We start from the raw sequence: 18,087 nt of genomic DNA, 5'->3' as shown, positions 1-18,087 counted from the left end.
TCACTGGGTTTCTTCAACTGATTCCAGTGATAAATATTGAAACTTCGGTACACATTGTGGTGGACCACAAACAAAAAATGGTAGTTATGTTCCCAAGAAGTCAGTTGGTCATATCCTGTACCAACATTTGCATATTAACAGTAAGCTTCCTGGACTTTCTGTATGTGTCTACTAGTATTTATTCCTCTATACTGAAAACAGCAATGCTGTTAATTTGATGGATTCATATAATGTATGTCCCTCCCACCAGAGTAACTTTTATTACATCTACACAGTTATTAGCAAAATTATGTGAAGTCAAAGGTGTGTTGATATGGTTTATAACAAAAGGTTTGTGCATACAAAGAGTGGAGGGTAGTTGCCCTTCTGCTACAACAATGTAATGGACAATATGGTGGCGTTTATCTTTATCCTGGTAAAGAAGAAGTGATAGTTTATTAATCGCCTAAGGGCAGTGACCACACACACAACCCAGAATAGTTTCCAGCCCACCATAGTGCCCTGGGGAGTTTCAGGCATGGATGTGGCGGGAAGAGAAAGTGCTGTTTCTTGCCTCCCCAACCCTGTTTTCCTGCTGGTCCTGGGGATCCAGTCTGCAACTTTCTGGTCCCAAGTTTTAGGCCATGGCTGCCCCTGGTGGAATCATCCCGACTGGAGCTTAAACTTGTGAAATTACTCAGTAAAATTTAAACTTTATTTATTTAATAATTATCATTTCACTACCGCAACATACTTCTTGTTGACTTTTCTTTGCTTTTACATAAACACACATTAAGAAAACATTTGATGTTGCTGATCACTTTCTTTCAATGTCCAAGAGTTCCTATTCTGTTTCCGTCCTCCACCTTCTCATATTCTGTTGTGGTAACAGTTCTGCAGTCATGGCAGCGGCTATTTCTATGTTCAAAGAACATATGTAGGTTTGTGTGTGTGGGGTGTAGTGTGTTTACATATAACATGACATCAATGACTTTTAGGGGTTGCGTGAGGAGGACGTGGAAAAGATCACGTTTCAGTTTAATGAGCATTTCATGCATCCATAAATGTCACCTCGCCAGTCCGACCCCATTGTACAACAGCCCCTAGCTTAAATGACTGGCGTTCAGATAGTTCTTTGCCTCATAAACATGATTTTGGTTGAAGCTATGCCTTTAACATTAATCTCAATCTAACCAATAGTGTTTTAACAAGCTTTACGTCCGCCTGCATTCATGGTTTAAACAGCAGAACTGGACTAAACTCCAGAGTCTGGATTGAGACCTGGTGATAGCCTCTTCCAGTTCACCTGCTCGGCTGTGGTAAATGAGTAGCCTGCATGCTGGAGCCTGCTCTTCGGAAGGCAATTCACTCAGTAATTATGCAATAATTTCACAAGTTTATTTGATAAACTGAAGTCCATGTTTCCTAGTCTTTCAAATTAGCACTGGCCCAAAGATATCGAAGCCTCTAGAGAAGTTTAATAACGTAATAGCTTTCGGTAGAACTGCGGGATGAACTCTTAAGATTGCATTAAATAGACTTGTAGTTCATTTCACACTTTGGCTGTCGATATATGTGAGCCCTTAAAAATTAAGCTTAGCTCAGCTCAAAGACTTTTAGATACATTTCGGTCCAAAACTGCCATCTAAGGCCCTATTTGGACTGGATTGCTTTAAAGTGGAAAGTTGGGGTAATGTCATTTCATCAGACGACATCAGCACCGTGTATGATGGATTCACAGTGGATAAAATACTGAAAACAATGGAGATGTGGATCAGACACAGCATGGCTACTGGAGTTTTTAGTCTGTCCCAACGGTTCCGAGTACAGCCCTCCATCCTTCAATGACATTCTTCTAGTCCGATCTAGTATCTTAAGAGGCGAAAAGATGACAAAAATAACCGAAAAGATTATTATACTTACTGTACCCCATGTCCATATGTAAATGAATCCCGTCCAAATAAGGCTTTAGTGGGGATGCATTCAATGAACGTATAGTTCAATTATGCAACAATCGTTGCACAGACAGAAGGTTGGACTGTTAGAAACTTTATATAAAGAAATGAAAATAAAGATGACCGTGAATTCATGTTCTAACCTATGTTCAGTCATTGTGTAGGTGGTGAGCCGAATCCCTCAGTGCATTTTTCAGCAAGAAAAAAAGATAGAGAGAGAGAGAGAAGGGCAGAGAATGTAAGAGCGTGTTACACATGACTGACTTTAAAGATCATTTATTAGCTTCAACGTGTTTCCACTGAAGCTTGAGGCTTCAAGGCTGTAGTTCGCAGTTTTATCAAAATGTACCGGAGCTGTGTTTGTGTGCTGTCTTATGTAAGTGCATTCGGCTGTGCAGTAGTTACTTGGTGAAAGGGTAAGGTTGCCATAGAAATGGCAGCATTCTGCTACATCTCTTGCAAAGTAGCAGCCTCGTCTCTGGTGGTAGGTTCCAGTTCTTGTTGTAGTTGTGTGTGCGGGTATGTGTGTGTGTGTGTGAATGTACTAATGCTTAATGACACGCTTTATGACTCGCAAGCAGTGATAAGCCATGTGATATGTGCTATAAAAGTAGCGTGGAATATTTACCCTCCATGTTGCAATGCCCTTTTTACTCTCGGGGAAAGTGTGTATCATTTTACCCCTGTCTCCGTTTTGACATACATAGTAAATGCTTTATGTGTGCTTTACTTTACGAGCACATAGGCACGGTGTCCTTCCGATTTAGCCTTCGTAAGAGTAAGTGACCACTGGAGGACTGGAGGATGTACAAATAACGACTGCATACAATGATCTTGAAGGTATAGATGTGGTTTATTTCTAAAGGAGAGGTTGGAAAGTGGTCTTGACTGGGTTTGGTACACAATCCCACACTGTCCAAGTCCGAGACCAGTTATAATACATCCTTCAGATAAGTGCTCATGAGTAACGGGTATAAGAAAATCGCCAACACTGCTCTCAGATCAGCTGAAAAGGCCCGTGTTATACTTGGTGCAGTGTTGCTAAGGAACATGAGCTCCTACTTAACCTCCATTTTCTCCCTGACAGCTGCGCCTCTTGTGCTTGCTAATGCATTCATTTCAGTTCGCTCCAGCCACTACACACAGTGATCATCTCCCGAAAGACAGGCACGCACACACATCTACAAACTTATATTCTCTCTCTCACACACACTTCAGACACCATCATATGTCAATGGCTTGAACACTGAACTTACCTTTTATATTATTTGAATATTTCAGAATGGACCAGCCAAAATAAAGTTTTAAGAAATACATCATATGAAGATCATATATATATTTTTTGCAAAGATAATTGCCTCTAAACACACACACACACACATTGATGGAAAACCTTTGGCTGATGTAATAATGTTTTCACAGATTTAACAAGGCCTGCGGTTGCCAGATAGAGGAAAAGAAGGTTCACTTCTATTGACTGAACAATCCTTCCTCTTCAGGGACACCGTTAGCTTATCAGCACAGAGCCGCTAGTACTCGTACAGCCACCCAACATTTTTACGATTCACCGAACATAATAGTAAAGCTTCCTGGAGCCCAGTGGAGCAGGCAGATAATGTCACTGTGACAGCTTTAACGGCTTTGGTAAATCGAAAGGGGAGAACAAAGATGGGGCTTCTTTGATTCTAGAAAAGGATGCAAAGAAAGTGATTGTTTGTCAGGCCTAATCATGTGTACTGTAACTTCACTTCAGTGAAAAGTACATTTCCCAAATGCTGATTCACAGTGGGTAAAATTGAACTGTTTTCTGTTAGTGTCAAGTTACTCTGTCGTCTCTGACAGCCCATAGTTGGGCAAGCTGGGAATTTCTCTGATTCTCTAAACTTCCTTTATCCTCAAAACATGGCTGATTGGTCTAAACAAATATCATAAAATTGTGACAGCTTAAAGGAACAAGAAACCCGTGTTTGTTGTGTGGCTCATGAGCAGCAGATTTCCAGGCTTTTATAAGAAGTGGCGTAAACTAGGAGGTCGGAGCCGTATTGATATGAATACGAACAGAAGTAAGTTGCTTAGTCCAACTTACAAAATGGATACTAAAAAAAGGCCTTTTGTATTTTTGTACAGTTTTTTATGACATCATTGTGTTATTATGTAGATGAGTTTTACATCCAATCATTTGTGTATCGGTTAGAGCCATCAGTAGACTTTCTGGTGTCTTCACTACATCTTGAGTTCACTGTTTTCAGGGTCAGCCGCCCTTAGAGCCGGACGATGTGGCCAAAATGTATATCACGATATACTCTTTATTTCAGTCAGTACGATATGAACAATAAAAAACATTTAAAAACCGCCAAGAACTGAAAGCAACATATCACCATTTAAAAATATATATATATATCTTGGCTTTGTCAATATTAATACTTTTTAACTAACTTTAAAATTGAGTGCAATGAACAGAGCAATGCTCTGTAATGAATGTCAGTCAGTGACAGATGCTGTAAATAATGTATACTGAATTACTGAAAAGTCACAATCATACAGCTCCAGAGACCTGGAGGTTGTGGGTTCGAGTCCTGCTCCGGGTGACTGTCTGTGAGGAGTGTGGTGTGTTCTCCCCGTGTCTGCGTGGGTTTTCTCCGGGTGACTGTCTGTGAGGAGTGTGGTGTGTTCTCCCTGTGTCTGCGTGGGTTTCCTCCGGGTGACTGTCTGTGAGGAGTGTGGTGTGTTCTCTCTGTGTCTGCGTGGGTTTCCTGCGGGTGACTGTCTGTGAGGTGTGTGGTGTGTTCTCCCTGTGTCTGCGTGGGTTTCCTCCGGGTGACTGTCTGTGAGGAGTTTGGTGTGTTCTCCCTGTGTCTGTGTGGGTTTCCTCCGGGTGACTCTCTGTGAGGAGTGTGGTGTGTTCTCCCTGTGTCTGCGTGGGTTTCCTCCGGGTGACTGTCTGTGTGACGAGTGTGGTGTGTTCTCCCTGTGTCTGTGTGGGTTTCCTGCGGGTCACTGTCTGTGAGGAGTGTGGTGTGTTCTCTCTGTGTCTGCGTGGGTTTCCTCCGGGTGACTGTCTGTGAGGAGTGTGGTGTGTTCTCTCTGTGTCTGCGTGGGTTTCCTCCGGGTGACTGTCTGTGACGAGTGTGGTGTGTTCTTTTTGTGTCTACGTGGGTTTCCTCCGGGTGACTGTCTGTGTGACGAGTGTGGTGTGTTCTCCCTGTGTCTGTGTGGGTTTCCTGCGGGTCACTGTCTGTGAGGAGTGTGGTGTGTTCTCTCTGTGTCTGCGTGGGTTTCCTCCGGGTGACTGTCTGTGAGGAGTGTGGTGTGTTCTCTCTGTGTCTGCGTGGGTTTCCTCCGGGTGACTGTCTGTGACGAGTGTGGTGTGTTCTTTTTGTGTCTACGTGGGTTTCCTCCGGGTGACTGTCTGTGTGACGAGTGTGGTGTGTTCTCCCTGTGTCTGTGTGGGTTTCCTGCGGGTCACTGTCTGTGAGGAGTGTGGTGTGTTCTCTCTGTGTCTGCGTGGGTTTCCTCCGGGTGACTGTCTGTGAGGAGTGTGGTGTGTTCTCCTTGTGTCTGCATGGGTTTCCTCCAGGTGACTGTCTGTGAGGAGTGTGGTGTGTTCTCCCTGTGTCTGCGTGGGTTTCCTCCGGGTGACTGTCTGTGAGGAGTGCGGTGTGTTCTCCCTGTGTCTGCGTGGGTTTCCTCCGGGTGACTGAATGAATGAATTATATTGCGATATATATTTATATTGAATTAATATCAAGCTCTACATGCCCTATACTAAACTAAATAGCTCCTACTGAATGCTCATATTGCCCTGTGAAGGACTGGCGCCCCTTCCAGGGTGTATTCCTGCCTTGCGCCCAGTGATTCCAGGTAGGCTCTTGACCCTGAATTGGATAAGCGGTTACAGATAATGAATGAATGAATGCTCATATTGAAGTGTGTCATAAATATGTTAAATGGGTCAGACTAAATGCACCGTTCATACAGTGCTGGTGTTGTTGGCTTGTTGATTTAAAAGAAAAATACAGGCCTTTAAACTTTTATTTCACTGAGTTGAGTGGCTGGCTTGGAACATGTTTTAGTTTTTTGTTGTTGTTAACCCCTTGTAACTTAAAGCATGATATTTTTGGAGTGGATTTTGTGAGTCCTGATCTCACATGATCCCTGCATTACTAACTGGAGTTTTCTTAAGGGAAGCTTTTATTGTACTTCCTTAAACTAAGAGTTACTGCATGTTCTTTTTCTGAAAACAGAAAATAAGTAGTGCAGAAAGTGTAACATTGGTTATCCATAATTTGAAAGTTGTGATGTACTTTTTCTTCAACACAATGTACAAAGCTTATGCTTTTTTATAATTTATGAACTGTGTGAATGACATTCTATGCCCCTACCAACGTTCAGAATTCTCACTGTAAAACATTTTATTTTGTTGTGATGCAGTGACCTTGCTGACTACTTATTGCAGCTCTAATCAGGGGTATTCTAGTATCATACATCTGTATAAAATGCAGATACACCAACTCGATATCTCTCTATCTCCCACAGACTCTCTTGGGGGACCCTTCCCCTCCTCCACTCACCGATGTCACCACAAGCCGAAGCGCTGCTTGCCTCTGCAGCCCTGCATGGGCCTCCCTGTCAGTCCCCTGCTTTTCCACCCCAGCGCCAAGGGCTCACAGATCGTCATGGATTTGGCTCAGAGGACTGTGAAAAGGCAGGCCAGCTTCTGCAATGCCATCACCTTCAGTAACAGACCCATAGCCCTGTACGAACAGGTCCGCCTCAAGGTGAGAACTTGGTGGGAATGTCCTTGGAAGTCAAGGTTGATTCCATTCAGGGAACATTGATTGGACCCATGTGACCCAGATAAATACAATGTGGAAATAACAAAAAATCTCAAGTTGTCATAGTCCTAAACCAATTTTGCTGGACACACAACACTGCAGATATACAGGGTACATAATATAACAAAGCATCTAATGTTATTGTAAGGCGAAATTGTATCCAAAATTACATAAATATTCTTACAACATGAAATGGCAAAATAGCATATACCAAGCAGCATAAGTGTCTTGGAAAATTAGATAAATGATAAAGATAATGACTTTTAACATATCTGCAGTGCAGCAACCCACCCACACACCATACACCGACGGGTCCGAAAATAACCATCTCTGTCTAGCATCTCTCTTTCAGTCTCAAACGTACAGAACCCTACTTATACACTCTTACCCTGTCCCAGCACCTTAAACAAACACGTGCACCTGCTGCTGTGCTACTGCAGGTGAATCCTACCAGTGCTGTAGTCCCTTTCTTTTGCTCTTACTGTTTTCTCATATCATTACTAAAGAGGCTTAATTTCCAAATCAGATGCTGGCAAGTCAACAGAGAGTGAGTGAAACCGAGAAAGACACAGAGAGAAAGAAATGAGGCTAAATGTATCAAACATGTGACATTCACTTTAACTCAACCGGTTAATGCCTTAGCACACAGAAACACACACACATACACACACACATGCACAGACACATGCACAGACAGACACACAAATATACACAGACACACACATACACACACACATGCACAGACACACACACAAATATACACAGACACACATACACACACATGCACAGACACATACACAGACACACACATACACAGAGACATACACAGAAACACACACATACACAGAAACACATACACAGAGACACACACATACACAGACACACATACACAGACACACACATATACACAGACACACACATACACAGACACACACATACACAGAGACACACACAGACACACACACATACACAGAAACACACATGCACAGACACACATAAATACACAGACACACACACACACACATACACAGACACACACACATACACAGAAACACACACAGAAACACACATACACAGACACACACACATACACAGAAACAGATACACACACAGTCACACACACATACACAGAAACACACATGCACAGACACACATAAATACACAGACACACACACACACACATACACAGACACACACACATACACAGAAACACACACAGAAACACACATACACAGACACACACACATACACAGAAACAGATACACACACAGTCACACACACATACACAGAAACACACATGCACAGACACACATATACACAGAAACACACACACACACACAAATACACAGATACACACACAGTCACACACACATACACAGAAACACACATGCACAGACACACATACACAGACACACACATGCACAGACACACATACACAGACACACACATACACAGACACACACACACACACAAATACACAGATACACACACAGTCACACACACATACACAGAAACACACATGCACAGACACACACATACACAGACACACACATGCACAGACACACATACACAGACACACATACACAGACACACACAAATACACAGATACACACACAGTCACACACACATACACAGAAACACACACATACACACAAACACACATACACAAACACACATGCACAGACACACACACAGACACACACACACACAGACACACACACACACACATACACACACAGACACAGCTGAGCTTGAATTGGGCCAGAAATATTTGTCAGGAAACGAATGCAGCCCTAAAATTTTCCGTTCCAAGTTTGATTCTGAATCTGACCTGACGAAATTAGCCTGATCTTCAATTACAGACTGTACTCCATCTGTTGCCCTGCATACTTAGTTTGCCTCCTTACATCCTGTTCGTAAGTGGTCAGGACCCCTACGTGACCACCACAGAGCAGGTATGATTTGGCTGCTGGATCACTCTCAGCGCTGCAGTTGTGGTGTGACACTGTGTGTTGGATCAGACACAGCAGTGCTGCTGGAGTTTTTCAACACTGCGTCCACTCACAGTCCACTTTGTTAGACTCGCATTCGGCCAAAAATATCCTATGGGCAACATCCATTGACCAACACAAACTGTGCAGCTCTGACTGTAGAGCTATGTGAACAATCAAAGTAGTTGTGTCTCGTAGTGTGGACATTGAGTGGACACGGGACTTTTATTGCAGCACTGAGTTGGCTGTAATTGTAGAACCACAAAGTGCTAGTGTATGGTCAGTGAAGCTGAGAAAATGGACAGTGATGTAGTCATTATATTCTTGGTGTTCAGTGTGTATAAATGTATTTAAGCTAATTGTATGTATTAGTTTAAGCTCAAGCAGGATTTCAAATGGCATTTCAAAGGTCTTAGCATTCACAAACATAATATAATACACTGTTCCATTGAGATATTTAATTCTGTCAGCAATAGGAGTGACTCCAGTATGCCTGATTAATACAAAAGTAATGACGTAGGGAGCATAAAATAAAGCAAAAAAAAAAAGGGAAATGCAGAGGAAATCCATACTAAAAAGAAAAGAAAGACACACGTTTTGTCAGTTCATGTGGACTTAATACACATATACAATGTCATTTTTAACTCAGAGATTCTCCAAAAGCCTGGGTTGCTGTGGTGTAAGTCAGCATGTTCTTGACATGTTTGTAGTATTTATCCCCTCAGCCGGGCCAATGGTTACTGTAAGTCAAATAAAACAGACCCCTTCTACTCCAAACACCGCATACTTCTCCCTCACACGCGGCCCCCAGCCTCCACTTTATGCTTCCTTTTAAAGGAATACCACACTCAAAAACGCTAACATGGCTAATGCACAGTTGTCATTTATGATGATGGGGGGGGGGGGGTAAAGGGGTGGGGCAGTGTTAATATGTTTGATGCAGTTATGGACAGTTTACCTTAAGTTGTATAGAAGAGGTATGTGAATGAATGAATGAGCTTGGAACATTCTTCAAACATTTTCGTTAGCATTAGCATTAGCATTAGCCATTTGTTTATAAGTCCTATAAACCTGACTTTGATCTTTTCTCCTTTGTAGTGTACAATATACTTTACCATTGAAGTCAGTAGAAAATTGAAAGAATGACATACTGCTTTGACAGTGGGTTTATACATTTATTTTGACAAGCTGTACATATTCTTGTACATATTACACAATGTTAACTGCATTTTAATGCACTCTGTACTATGTCACTGATAGTAAAAAATCCCATACTGAAATATACTATGAAAAGCTAACTACGCAGTCCTCCATATAAAACACTGGCACCACAGGGTTATGGAAAAACAACTTTCCACAATCTTCATCTTTCCAAACGTGTATTAATCAATGACTTGTTTGATGTGTTACTTATTTTTGCTCAATGAGATGTTCTGAGGAACTTTTGCATTAAAGGTTCCTCATTAAAAATATTCTCCTGCACTTTTTTGGCTGCTTTCTTTAGATCACAAAGAAGCAGTGCTGCTGGAGTGGGGCTTTACGCCTGGGCTTCACATCCAAAGACCCATCTCGCATTAACCCAGACAGCCTGCCCAAATACGCTTGCCCAGACCTGGTCTCCCAAAGCGGCTTCTGGGCCAAGGCACTGCCGGAGGAGTTCGCCAACGAAGGCAACCTTGTGGCATTCTGGGTGGACAAGAAGGGCCGTGTCTTTTACCGCATCAATGAATCCAGCCCCATGTTGTTCTTCAGTGGTGTCCGCACCGTAGAGCCTCTGTGGGCTCTTATTGATGTCTATGGCTTGACCAGAGGAGTACAGCTACTGGGTGAGTGAGTGACACACTAAACCATCAGTGTTTGCATAGTACTTTTACAGCAGGCACAGAGGGAGCCTCAGGTTTTATCGTTATCTTTTAATTTAATGGAAGTACATAGTATTTCACCTTAAAATTAGCTACTCTGACTAAACAAACTTTGTCCCAACAAGCTTTGTAACGACTCTGTGCTTCTAGAAATGTCAGGAGTTTACGAGTGAATGAAGGAGCGCATGTTTTGGGGATTGGGACATTGCGTTAACAGCGACTGAGCCGGGGTGCATAATCACACTCAAGTCTGGCACGCAGAGCAGAACTTAGCAGGGCATACCATAGGCTAAGCTTTGATGTGTCGGCGTGTGTGAGGGTCCACACTCACACATACAGCCTTAATGCTGTCATCCCCCAGGGATAAATTTAGAAGCAGGTCACATGCTCTAGAGATAGCCTCATCTATTCTAATTGTGCACTGTGCCAATTGACAGCAATCTCTCTGCCTGCTATCTGCAGACTGCATGGGATGGTTTTCTGGTGCATGTAACTTTATCTATGCCCAGTCTGTCTCAGAAGGTTTTTGGCGCAGACATGCATCACCAAGCGCTTATTCCTCGACAGCTACAGACAGACAGTGGCCAGTCCAGTGTGTGTGTGCGCTACCAACACATTTCCCACAGCCACTCTACCGGTGCTACATCAGTAGTTGAGAAAGCCTGGACTTCAGCCTCTTCCTTTGACAGGTTCCAAATGGACAGATGGCCTATAGCTCTAGGTTAATGCAGAACCTCTCCAGGTCCCATCAGACACAGCCCCCAAGGCCCTCAGTGTCAGTGCTGGAAAGATCAAAGTTGAGTGGCCTCATTCATATAGTCAAGAGCAGAAGGGAAGTAGCTCATACGGTATTATCAATAGAGGGAAGAAGGCCCTGTAGTACCTTTAGTACTCTGGACCAAGTCAAACATTCTCTCCTCCTTCAGGTCAGTATTCACTACAAAATCCAGGATTAATTATCTCAGAAGAGCCTGAAGCACCATATAATGTTAGGTTAGTACGACTAGTTGTATAATAACCAGAGTGGCTGCATGTTATACAATACTGACATAAGGACAACATGTAAATAGCTAATAGGTGCCCGCTACCACTCAATTAAAATGAATTACTTGATTTTAGAAAATTGAGTTTTTTAAAAATATATTACATTCTCAGTTATTTGTCGCAGTGATGAATTGGTAGTTCGAATGATCAGGCTACCCTTCATTTTATTTAAACACTGGTGTATGCACAGCTGCTTAGAGTTTAAGAAAAGAGTGGCTCACAGTGTCATAACAGATGCCTCAGTACGAGTTTGCAGGTGCGCCGATAATGCAAAGAGAAACATCTATCTCAATTTTTGTCAATTTTTTTTGTTTACTACACGAGTTGATCTCAAAAGCTGTCCTTCACATTGTACATTTCATGATGAATGGACCAATAGAAATGCTCCAAAATGACTAGGAATAAACTCGTATGTACATTGACTTCCATTGAAAAGGTTAAGAAAGCCTCCGGTGAAGTTACTAATTTTGGAAATGTTATTCTTTTGACAATATCTTCACGTACTTTGAAATAAACTGCAAAAATTAAAACACGGCAAAGGCTAAATTGTGATCTTTTTTTTTATGTTTTTGGAGTCAGTGCTGTCCACCTGCATGTTGTTATGTACAAATATCTGCAATTCCCTGTAATTTTCCACATAGCTTTCAGTCCCATGAACTCTTATCAAAAGAATCAACATTTTTTATGCTGTGGGCTTGTCCATGGCAAAATTCCCCTACACTTTTTCTAGGTCTGAGACACACTCACATAAACATACTCCCAGCCACACTCCCACAGAAATACCCATACATGCAAGTGCTCCTCTGGATCAGCTTAACTCTGCTCACCTGAATAACCTTTATATGTGTTTGTGTATAAATGTGTGTGTGTGTAGATGTAAATTATGCTTCCTCTTGTACTGTACTCTTATTGCAGTGCATCATTTACAACGCACACAACCAGGACAGGTTTGACTTGCTGTGACAGTTGGCAGATTGATGTTAAACAAACACATCTTTTTCCCCAAGAGTTAAAGGGATTTTTCAGTTATGCTCAGAGGCACCTGTAGCTTGAGACAGTTACACCACTTCTATTTAATCACTTTCAGAGCTTGTCATTGTGGGAAGAAAAAAAACAACAACAACCACGGTTATCCTGGGAAAGTACTACAGTTGTAAATTTGCCTTGACACGAATGGTATTTCTGGCTCAATAAACCATAGATCACTTTACATTCATTTTTCATTATTGCCATCATCCAACATTTCTGTTCCATTTTATCACGGTGATAAATCTGCGTTAAGAAACTCAGTTATGAAATGAAAGTCTGCACTTGATGAAACCTTCCTTTGTGATGAGAACCCAAATAAATATTCGGACAGGGTTCTTTTAACAGGTTTAAATATTTCCCCTGACAAGTTATGACCTGTGAAGGTTCATGTTGGTCTATATTAAAAAGCCCAATTTAAAGCCAGGCTTTATTTTATATACATTTTATACACATACATTTTATATAGATTTGTGGAAGTTTATCTACATCATTCCGCAAACTTGGTATTGCATCGTAACAGTACGCTTAGTGTGTCTAAAGCATATGCAAACCACAAATAATTTGCTTGTGTATTTGTATACATTTTAATGTGTGTTTGTGTGTAGTGTTTTGTTTTTTACCTGAATGCTTTATGCTCTGCACGAATAGCATTTAAGCCTTTAAAAGCACACAGAGATACATCTACAAAAAGTCAGCTTTCTGAAAAAACAGGTCCTGACTGAGTTAGAATAGATACATAATTGTCGAAAGCAATTAGCATTTTCCACATCTCCATTTCCTGCATTAAAGATCCTTCCGTTAATAATGAAACAGTAGCAGACAGTCGCGCAGTAATACCTGTCTTTATGACCGCTAACACTTGCACTTTCATAAGTGCAGTTGCTGTCTTCCACTTCACTTCAGGCCTATGCCGATTATAGCAGCGAGAACCAGTCATAAACAAACCCGAGATGCTTCCCGACGCCCTCTCAGCTTCGAGTAGTGATTACTCAACAATCCTAGAGGCATTTTTTTTTGCTAAAGTTTGATTTAGCACTGTGCTACATCCATGTCTTAAACTAGACTTCCACAGTATAGCCGCACTATGATCATGGAGGGTAATGGAGTGAAACAAAGTCGTCCCTTGAGGCATATGGACACGTAGAGAAGGAGGAATGTTGTTTAATAAAGACCTGAGGCTGAGGCTACTCCGTAGCCCTGTCACTCAGATACAGACACACATATACACACATTGGATTGCATATGTGCAGCACTGAGTGGCTTCAGATGTGAGAACTTCAGTTTAGAATTGTAGTTGGACACAAGCCTAGAAACATGGCTAGAATAAGTATTACACAATGAAATCACCAGCACTGAATTAACTCTTGCAGGCCCTGAAATAAATCTTTCTCAAGAAAGAATGCTATTTAACCCTGATGGTTTAGCTCAAGTACAGCATGGATTGTGTCTACTGTTCTACACTGTACACGAATATATTTTTCAGTTGTAATACCAGTGATGGCTTTGAGAATCACTAGTATCTCCATAACCAACGGATCTAGAATCAAATTAGCGTACAGAGATGGAATCGGGTTCGGTCATGAATACTGCTCAACTGGATAGTGCTCCAGTAGGAACTGTGACTAATGCGAATTCTGTATTTTAATGTAATTAATAGAACATTAGCAATGCATTCAGTAAGTTTCATGGTTGTGCCTTGATGAAATATGAAAGAAAAAGCAGTTCTCCTCAGGTAACTGAGGTCTCAGGTGTCAGAGATCAGACATGCCATCATGTCAGCATGCAGTCAACATCACAGAGACCAATATTGCACAAGAGCTTCAGTGCACAAATCCCTCACTGCAAAGATGAATGCACATATGCGCAGACGTCAACAGAGATGTGGAAAAAAAACACTATTGGTCAGTCATCCTTCATATTCTTCACAAGTGACCTAGGGGCATATACCAGGAGAAGAGAACAGGCCTGAATGACATCTACATTGAAGTGTGAGGTTGTGGGAGGCATTTCTTTGGCAAGGTTGTGGGTAGTGTTTTGCAACACTACCATCAAAACTTAGAGAATTTATTTTGGAAGAATGTGTTCTATCCTTCCAGTACAGTTCCAGTGAGTTGAAAATCAATGTGCACATTGAAGGTGTTCTATTTTTTTTAACCTAAAACCTTATTCATTTTTTTTGTTTTGTTTTTCCTTTTGCTTGAACTTGTCTCCATTCTGTATAAGTACTCAAGGACAGCGAACATTTTTCTGTACATTCTAGATTCTCAGATGTACAAAACGAATTATTACTTTTTCATCATAAATTGGGTTCCTACACAAGTCAACACAGTTATCGAACATATATGAAATATTTAATGGTTTAACTTTGGTTATAAGTTTACACATCACTAGATTTACAAACCTAAGCCTCGATGTTTCATATTGTTCAGCAAGATTCTTTTTTTAAGCTTCCGTACACTTTGGCTGTCATTAATTATTTAGACTTAACAACTATGTGTACATCTTTCCCAAACCCAGTGATACAGTGTGTTCTTTATTTTTTCCACTTTTTCATTCAGGGGAAACAAACCTGTTTTGTTTTAAGAAATGTAGCCATCATACTGCATGCACTAACACAGCAAGGAATTCCTATCATCCCATGTCATTATAACAGTGGACAAAACAGTTAGATTTAAAACATCAACCAAAGCCAACAGAGAATCCTCCACCTACAATTTGTTTAGTTTAATCTACAGGTTTATTTGATGTTATTACTATCAGATGTCTAACATGGCAGCATGGTGCACAGTCAGATACAGTGACGGATAAACTCCACAGTTTAGGGCAAGGTAATGAGACTCTTTTTCTCCTTCTGAAAGCAAACTTTATTCCTGCATTTATCTGTCATGGAAAAACATTTGTATTTGTACACTCTGTGTTGCTAGTAAAACGTTAAATGTGAGTGCATACAGTGGGTGAAATAATTATTGAACACGTCACCAATTTTCTGGTGTAAATATATTTCTAAAGGTGGTATTTGACATGAAAAGTCGGCAACAACCCCTCCAATCCACACATGCAAAGAAATCAACCCATAGAATGTCCATAAAATACGTTTATTGAAAAATGAAGAATGAGAGGTCCAAAATGCCATGGAAAATTATGACATCAGCTGAAATCTATCAGTAATTAGACAGCAATACTACAACTTGGTGCAAATTAATATCAGCTGGTTCAACTGATGGCCTGTGAAAAGGTGAATCCATACCAAGGTGATGGTAAAACCAGTGAGCTCTCTCAAGACCTTCGCAACCTTATTGTTGCAAAACACACTGATGGCACTGGTTACCGAGGAATTTCTAAACTACCGAAAGTTCCAGTGAGCACTGTTTGGACCATAATCCGGAAGTGGAGAGAACATCATTTCACAATAAACCGGCCATGACCAGGTGCTCCCCACTAGAGTTCAGACAGAGGAGTTAAAAGAATTATCAGAAGAGTTGTCTAAGAGCCAATAAGTGCATTACTTATTGCATTACTTATTGTTTTTTTAAAGAAAACAATAAGTAATGCGCTCAACCGCCATGACCTTTAAGCATGCTCACCACGCAAGACTCTTTGCTGAGGAAAAATCATGTTGAAGCGTGTTTAAAGTTTGCTCAACAACATTTAGACAAGCCTGTGAAATGCTGGGAGAGTACATTCTGGTCAGGTGAGACCAAAACTGAACTTGGATGGCATAATACACGCCATGTTTGGAGGTCAAAAGGCACTGCATATCGCCCCAAGTTTGGAGGTGGCAACATCATGGTGTGGGGCCCAGCCAATCACGTGACCTGATTCCAATTGAAAATCTATGGAAGAAATTAAGGTCTGAGTTCATAGAAGGAGCCCACAGAACCTTCAGAACTTGAAGAGTGTTTGTGTGGAAGAATGGGCCAAAATCACACCTGGGCAATGCATGTGACTAGTTTCTCTAAACAGGACGCGTCTTTAAGCTGTCATCACCAACAAAAGCTTTTGTACAAAGTATTTAATATATTTCAGTAAGTGTTCAATGATTTTTGAACTCATTATTACACATAACTTAGTTTATAGACATCTATGGCATATGTGGATTGGATGGATTGTTACCGACATCTGGTGAGAATTTCATATCAATAGCACCTTAGGGTTAGGTTTGAGTGGCGCCCTGTTATTTTCCCACAACTGATTTCAGGTGTGTAATTATGTGAACAGAGATTAAATCTAGCCTCTTAACGTTAAGACCAAATAGTGGACCATAGAATGCAAATATAATAGTTTTCAGCAAACATCATCATCTCTAAATGCACCGAGGTCTTGCTGGGCTTTCATGTACAGACTGGGTAATCTTTTTTGTTTAAAAGATTAGTGGTGATTGCTGTATTTAAGTTCTGTGAGGGAATGTATGTTATATAAGGATCTGTAAGAAAGTACAAAACTACACTTTTTTTAGTGCTAGCTCAAAACAGTGACTTTAGTGAAACTAGCCAGAAGGTTAGTCAACTTGTTTCTTTGACAAGAAATATCAAAAATTCCTAAAGAGAAAACACAGTGAGAGGTGTTAAAAGAGCATTGCTTGTCAAGCTTGTCACAGGCACATACTTTTTTTGTCATTGGTGATTAAAAGCCTAGCTGGAGAAAGGTTTGTCTTTTTTTTGGACAGTGGTTAAAGCTGCTCTTAAGCTGTTCTATTTAGGATTGAAAAATCCTTTTAGCTGCATATTCAAAGATGAGTTTTGAACAAAAACGGCTACATGGGTTGTGAGTTTTAAGCTAAAAGCAAGTAAACATGTTGTAGCTAGCAGCACATTTATTAAGCTAGTTCCAGGAGCATATATTTTATAACTCATACGCAAAGTATAAGAACAAACAAAAATTAGTTGGCATGCTGAGTAGTATGCTGTGAACGAACAAAGCATATGAAAGCACTTTTAATATTTATAAATAAGAGCAATCGTTCTTGATGTATGCTGTTTACAACTCTATTTTAAATTTTCTTTGTAGTTTCCAAGCTGAATACTGTCATTCTGTTAAGATATCTGTTCGAAAAGATGGTCATTTCCTACAATTTCCAATGGTCCTCACTGTAACAAAACAGTAAGTTGGAGTCGGCAGACACGACACAACTAGGTGCCCATTTACAGAAGTGTGGCCAGGTTTCACCGCCGTCATTATATACGTTTTTCTGTTTTCAAATGCGCTACTTGGAGTAATTTGTCCATATCCTTTTTCCTTTCCAGCAGGCTTTCTGAGGAGTTCAAATACCTTTTTACCTTATATAATGTAAACACATATTTGCTTCAAGCACTTCAAGTGTAGCCTCTGATATGGGATTTCAAATAGCCTCCCTTTGGAGTTATGTGCCCTACTTAGTACGTAAGAGGCATAT

The 18,087-nt window shown here is 40.9% G+C and overlaps 1 protein-coding gene across 2 annotated transcripts in view; it reads left to right on the top strand.

Annotated features, from left to right (window-relative positions):
* Positions 1-18,087, top strand: part of neurl1aa (neuralized E3 ubiquitin protein ligase 1Aa) — a 54,266-nt gene that overhangs the window by 8,408 nt on the left and 27,771 nt on the right. For both annotated transcript variants that reach the window (XR_010800516.1, XM_066662275.1), the window contains exons 2-3: positions 6,471-6,712; positions 10,265-10,586. Coding sequence is in view for 1 of the 2 variants with exons in the window: in XM_066662275.1 (XP_066518372.1) it covers positions 6,471-6,712; positions 10,265-10,586 (564 nt within the window). In the remaining variant the exon portion in view is untranslated. The remainder of the gene's footprint in view (positions 1-6,470; positions 6,713-10,264; positions 10,587-18,087) is intronic.

Source organism: Hoplias malabaricus, chromosome 2, assembly GCF_029633855.1.
Source record: "Hoplias malabaricus isolate fHopMal1 chromosome 2, fHopMal1.hap1, whole genome shotgun sequence".
Taxonomy (NCBI): Eukaryota; Metazoa; Chordata; class Actinopteri; order Characiformes; family Erythrinidae; genus Hoplias; species Hoplias malabaricus.
This window is presented reverse-complemented; position numbering and strand designations above follow the sequence as displayed.